The sequence below is a fragment of the Alnus glutinosa genome, chromosome 8, assembly GCF_958979055.1.
Source record: "Alnus glutinosa chromosome 8, dhAlnGlut1.1, whole genome shotgun sequence".
Classification (NCBI taxonomy): Eukaryota; Viridiplantae; Streptophyta; class Magnoliopsida; order Fagales; family Betulaceae; genus Alnus; species Alnus glutinosa.
The window spans coordinates 15,046,320-15,053,020 of record NC_084893.1 but is presented as its reverse complement, the minus strand read 5'-3'; the positions used below and the strand labels follow the sequence as shown (position 1 = coordinate 15,053,020).

Sequence of the window (6,701 nt, the reverse complement as noted above, 5' to 3'; positions counted from 1 at the left end):
AATACAGGTCTTACATTATGATCAACTAAGTCATTACTTAAGTACAACCGAGTCTAAATATAAAGAAAGACTGCTATAACTTGATACTATAAAGAACTATGTGAAGAGTTTTGATATATACCAAAAGAACTAATGCATGGCAATCTATCGCACAAAAATGCTCCTCTAAGTAACCGAGAGGGAAGGCAAGGTCCTCAAATGGTGGCATCTGCCTCAAGTTCCTCTTCACCATCATCTAAGGTTTGCTCCATTGTAAAACAATGCTGTTTTAAAGGTGGAAAATGAAACGCAAGTCCACTACGATTACTATTCATATCACTATTCACAACTAATAATTATTTTAATACAATTACTGCATAATATAACAAATGCGTATATTTGTTATATGCGTACATAACAAATGCGTATATTTGTCCTTTGTTTCTCGCTTTAATTCCCAAGGGCCTTCTTCTATGTTGTGATTTTGCCAAAGAACTTTGACAGCGGGATGGTCTTCGTTCCGAGTTGTTGCTCATTCCGGTCCAGAATTTCTACTGAAAATTCCTCATACTTCAAATTTGCCTGGACTTGTAGGAGTTCGTAGTCAATTACGTGCATAGGGTCGTGCACGTATTTTCTTAACGTAGAAACATGGAATAAGTTGTGTACTTTGGCTAATTCACGTGGCAGTTCGACTCTGGAAACTATCGAACCTACAATTTCGGTTACCAAATAGGGGCCAACATACCTCAGGCTTAATTTCCACCCTTCATTGGTGATACTTTCAGAAACACTAGGTCACTGACTTTAAAGTCCAATTGGCGACGTCTTTTATCAGCATAACTTTTTTGATGACTGCGCAGTCAGTTTCGGATTAGGGTCACCAATTGTCTTTCTCCAACTTCATCCCAATAAAGTGGTGATTTGCATTTGCGTCCATAGATGGCCTCACATGGTGCCAGAGGCGGAACCATGATTTTTAGCAAGGGGGGACGACCGGTAGAACTTATATAAATACATAACTACATACGTACATAAATACATGTAGTTTTTCTCTATGTGTGTTTGTATGTGTTTATGTAAAATAAAAAATATAAAATGCTTAAATTTAATTATATATTAAATTGTAAGTCATTACTGTATACAAAAGTTACATGTCATAGAAAAGAGAACTTCCCTTTGAAATACACAAGTTACCTATTTTTCTATAGACATATACAAAAAACAAAGATTCCAAAAAACATAGATTCTCCTTCAAATTATGCTCGACGACGATTGCTGATGGAATAAAATTCATCCATTATCATTTCTGAAGTGAAATTCTTAGCAATTTCTTTTTCAATATAAACTACCATATGGCCTGCAAGAAACTCATCTTCCATTCTACTACGCAATCTAGTTTTTATAAGTTTCATGGCAGAAAAAGCTCGTTCTGTAGTCGAAGTAGAAACAAGGAGAGTCAACACTAGGCGAATCAACTTGTTAATCAAAGGATAGATCTTTGACTTTTCCGAATGTGCCAATCCTCTGCATAACTCAGATAATGTAGACATATTTTGAAAATCTGAATGCTTTGGCACATCAAGCTTATAATGCTCCAATTGAAATTTTAAACAAAATCTTTCTTGCTTGTTGAAATCTTTAGGATAAAACTTCTTAGCTAATTTGCATATATCATCAATCTTAAATGATTTGTATGCATCTTTCGGGCTTAAAGCAACGCTAAGAGTGAGGAGTTCTACAGCCTGCTCACCAAATCTATTTTTCAATTCTTGTAATTGAAAGTCTATTGCAGCAGTAAATATATCAACTCTAAAATGATGCTCAACTGTTGTCAAAGACCCTTCATCTTGATGATGAGATCGACCTCGAGCTCTACTGTAATGAGCATTCATATCAGGAATATCAATATCATTTTCTTCACAAAATGATTTAACAGTAGCAAGCAAAGGCTCCCACCCATCTTCTCTCCTCTGTTGAATGAGTAATTGTGTAGTTGAAACTTGACTCGCGGCATTTAAAATGTCTATAGATTTTTGTTGCAAAGTTTGACACAACATATTAGTGAGTCCCATAATATCATTCATCAAATGCAATATGAAAACAAATTCAAATGATGTTAATACCATGTAAGCCGCTTCAGCATCACCACGTTGAGAATAATTAGCTCCCTCCTTGGAGATATTGTTGATAACTAAACAAGTTGCACTAAACATACTTATCAAGCTGTAAATAGATCAATAATGAGATGACCATCGAGTATCTCCAGATCGTTGCAAAGTACCAATTTGGTTTGCACCCTTTCCAGTCTCAATTTTATTAGAAACAATCAAACTTTCAATTTCAGTAGCTTGAGCAGATTGTAATTCATCATGATGTTTAGAAGAACCACCAACAATATTGATAATAGAAGCCAACTGAATAAAGAACTGATGAATATGCTTGGCTTCTCTAGATGCTGCAACTAAAGCTAATTGTAGTTTATAATGCATATAATATGCATAGGGACAATCCCTCAAAAATAAAGCTTGTAACCCATTCCATTCACCACGCATATTACTACCTCCATCATATCCTTGACCTCGAATAATCTCAATTTGAAGGTTGTAACGAGAAAGAACAGCACATATATTCTTTTTCAAAGTTAATGCAATAGTATCATTAACATGCACGACATGAAAGAATCGCTCTCTTATAAAACCATCTTTATCAACAAACCTCAGAATAATAGCCATTTGCTCCCTTTTTGACTCATCCCGAGCTTCAGCAATGAGAATGCAAAATTTGGCATCCCCAATTTCTTTTCGAATCACATCCCGCACTTTATTTGCAATGATATGCAGAATTTCCTTTTGAATTTTGGGTGATGTATATTTCGCATTCTTTGGAGCATTTTCCAAGACAAGTCCAGAAACATCATCATTATAAGTTGCTAGGAGCTTTATCAATTCAATGAAGTTACCTTGATTTTTTGAGTCAGACCTTTCATCATGACCTCTAAAGGCACATGCTTGGAATGCTAGCCATTGAACACTATCTACCGAGGTTTTGAGCCGCAACCGATTATTTTCTGTTTCTTGTAATGTTTGTTTTTCAACTAACTTGTCAATGTGCCGTGACTAATTCATTAAATCCTCACAATATTTCACAGCATTTTTATGTGGTGAATTTGGATCTTTCCCCACGTGTCCCATTAAAGAACTATTCATTGTGTCGCTTGCCTTTTTCCAATTGTTAAAGCCTTTCACAATAAATGCATCTAATCCTGGACGGCCTGTTGATTTCTTAGCAAAAACATAGCATTGAAGACAAAATATGGCATCCTTTGACTTCGAGTACTCCAACCAAGTTGAGTATGTGTTGAACCAAGAAGCTTGAAATCGGCGACGATTATTACCCTCTCCTGAAAATGGATATTCCGGAAGTATGGGTTGACATGGACCGGTGTTAATATAAGCACTTCGCATTTCATCTTGTAAGTCTACGGGAAATTCCCATATTTGTGGACATAATCCTGGATCACGTTGAAAAGTAGTAGCATCCATTTCTCCAGGTTGAATTCTTGGACATTTGGAGGGACGCTCATTGGTCACTAAAGCTTCAATTTCTGTTGCTAGAGGTGTATCAGTATTGACTTTTGAGTGACTCTCATCTTTTTTCTTAAAGAACAAATCAAGTGTTTTTGGCTTGCCCATATTTTATTTAACTTAAAGAAAAATTTATGGATCAAGAATTAACCTGAAAAATTTCTAGACGTATAAGATTTTTGTTAGAGTTTCATTATAGTTTTTATTACTACTAACAAGTGATATTTATTATAGTTTTTATTACCACTAACAATAAAAAAGATTGTATAATTTTTTTACATCAAAGTGCCAATTCGATTCGAAATTATAATTTCAAATTTTCACGATATCACAAACATACAATAATATAAACTACTAGTAAAATAAACTAAGCACAATTTATAGGGTCAAAGAAAAAAAAGTACCTTTGAGCGTAGACTCTTTCTCTTAACAAGATCCCCCAAAACCCGCAACAACAACAATGATGAGAGTCAAGTCATAACAATGTTGCAACGTCCAAAGCCTAAATGATAAACCCATTTAAAAGTCAGAACATATTTGACCAAATATATAAAAGATAATTACCAAGACTGTCTTGCAACATGAATGTATTTTAATGGGCAAGATTATCTTACAAATGCATTGAATATTGATCTCTTAAAGTCAAAGACAATGAGGACTAAATAAAAGAGTTACAAAAAACAACATATTTCCTTACATCATTGATTATATTCTCCTCATGGAGTCATGGTCCCATGGCCATGGACCTCATCGTATAACACTATGTCTATAAAAAGAGTCAATAAGACTATCACACTAGAGCAGTATGTCAGTATTCAATATCACAACAGATTTATTGGATCATCTTGTTCGCAGCAACTGATTCATCAAGTTCCCCAGAATTGCCAATACATGTTGTGCAGCCATAACCAACAATATGAAAGCCTAGCTCGTTCAAGTATTTTTGCAGACAACTACAAATACACACGAGAAAAAAGACTATGGGTTAAATAAGTTGAGTTGAGTTGAGTTGTTTAATGATCAGGTAATCAAAAGACAAACTGGGCATACCTCTGAATGTTCAGCAATCTCAACACAAGCTACACAGCCTACACCTACACAGTAACAAAATCTTTCCATTAGATTAAATTCTGCAAAACTTTGGATCAATTTTTGACCTCTATTCCACTAATCAGGATTCAACATCAAAATCCAAGAACATTTTATAGCCTATAGGCATTTCAATTAGACTCATTAGAGGATTAGTATTATAGTAACGTACTATTTACTAACCTTCTATAGTTCTATCAGGACTCAGGTTATCAACTTGGAAATTGGAATCCAAATCTCTTGTAGTTGTAGAGAATCACAGCAGGAGACTAGGAGTCCTCAAGCCTCAAGACTCAAGAGATCAACTCATCAACATGAAGTGATATATGGTCACAGACTCACTGTTCTCCTTCACTGAGTTTGGTTTCCAACTTTCCATCAATAAAAAAAAAAAAACTTGTTAACTACAAGTGAAAAATGAAATTGACTTTTAAAAATAAAAGGCAAGTGTGTGCTTAATGTGTTAACAAAAAAATAACAATGCGGAAAATAAACAACGCAAGAATTTTTGTTAACAAAGTGGAAACTCAAGATGAGAAAAACCACTTCGGGGCAGCCAAACCTAGGATATCCACTATTTAGAAGACAAAGCTAGATACAAAGTAGTAACACTCACATATTCCTGATGCAGTGGTCGTACCTTGCTCTCTAACGTGTAACCCAACACAAGCGCTTCCCAACCAGGTCTCCTACCTGAAGGGGTCTTCAATGGAATCCTTTATCTTAGGGCCGTCCCCTAAGATAGACTTCAGTTGTAGCGCAGCAACAACACACTTGCAATGGCTTGAGAGAGAACAAATCAGCTCCAATAACTTCACAAGATAACTCTCTAAGCTTTGAAGGAATTCAATACCGAATTCTTGCAGTTCTCAATGCCCAGGGGCCTCTATTTATAGGCTGAGGTTTAAATGGGCGACTGCAGTGAAATATGCGGGTGCTGTCCGGACGGTGGACAAGGGCCGTCCGGACGGACAACTGTGCGACTAGAATTTTTGAGATTTTCACTGAAAATCTTTCCTGTTTGAGAGCCGCATCCGGACGGTGAGCCACTGTCGTCCAGATGGTCGCACGTCCGCTGCAAGTAATTTTCATATAAGGCTTTCGCGCGTCCGGACCAAGGGGGATGGTCGTCCGGACTGTTAATCTTCAACACGCAATTTCCATATCAGATGAGCGCGCGTCCGGACCATGATAGGCAGGCGTCCGGATGGTTGAAGTTGAATATGCAATTTCCATATCTGTTGAACGCGCGTCCGGACTAAGTTGACTGTCGTCCGGACTTATGTATTTGAATTACGATTCTTGCCTTATATATGAGCGCGTCTGGACGGGAATTCACGTCGTCCGGACGGTTGCAGCAATCTCCCCATAAATGATTTTGGAAAGAAAATCGGAAGCTGATCGATCACTGGACGTCGTTCGGACGGGCTGCTGAATCGTCCGGACGGATGCAAGCTGGCACAGAAGCTTCTCGATACAGTGAAGGGTCTGGACGGAAATACACGTCGTCCAGACGGATGATGCTTGATTTGTCTGGCGTCCGGACGGTATGGCACGTCGTCCGGACGGATGGAACAGTGGACAGATGAGCGTTTGGACAGGATGGCACGATCGTCCGGACGGCTGACAGGGAATCGGAAATCTTCTGACTTGCAAGCAGTGCAGAATCTTCTGAAACACTTCCGAATAGCGGAATCCCTATTAAACAACATCTTTACATACAAGTGATTTTGTCCAACAGAATGAGGCCAATTACAAACTAACAAACTCCCCCTTTGGCCATTCTGGGACAAAAATCACTTGATCGGTTTGGAATTACATACCCGGTCCAAAAATAAAAATTACTCCCCCTCTTTGTCATAAAAGGGACAAAGGGCAAACAAAGTAATAACACCAACTGCAATAAAAATTACTCCCCCTAACGGTCTTAGAAGGACCAGGGTAAACAGAGTAATATAAGTCCAAAAGTTTAACAAACAATAGAAGATAAACTAAATGTCTCAAATACACACAAAACAAACTATACAAAGGAAAAACACTCAAGCG

General features: G+C 37.4%; 1 protein-coding gene across 1 annotated transcript; it reads right to left on the bottom strand.

The window, feature by feature from the left end:
- Positions 1-1,238: 1,238 nt before the first annotated feature.
- On the bottom strand, positions 1,239-3,674 carry LOC133876156 (uncharacterized). Its single transcript, XM_062314439.1, has 3 exons — positions 3,201-3,674; positions 2,264-3,098; positions 1,239-2,173 (listed from the first exon to the last, which is right to left on the bottom strand). Exons 1-3 carry the CDS (start codon positions 3,672-3,674, stop codon positions 1,239-1,241), a joined length of 2,244 nt encoding a protein of 747 aa, XP_062170423.1.
- Between the last annotated feature and the right edge of the window lie 3,027 nt (positions 3,675-6,701).

Coding starts and splice junctions, on each gene's coding strand:
- LOC133876156 (XM_062314439.1), bottom strand. CDS start 3,674: ATGGGCAAGCCAAAAACACTTGATTTGTTCTTTAAGAAAAAAGATGAG. Junction 3,099..3,200: donor GCTTTAACAATTGGAAAAAG/GCAAGCGACACA, acceptor TTAATGAATTAG/TCACGGCACATTGACAAGTT. Junction 2,174..2,263: donor AAAGGGTGCAAACCAAATTG/GTACTTTGCAAC, acceptor CAACTTGTTTAG/TTATCAACAATATCTCCAAG.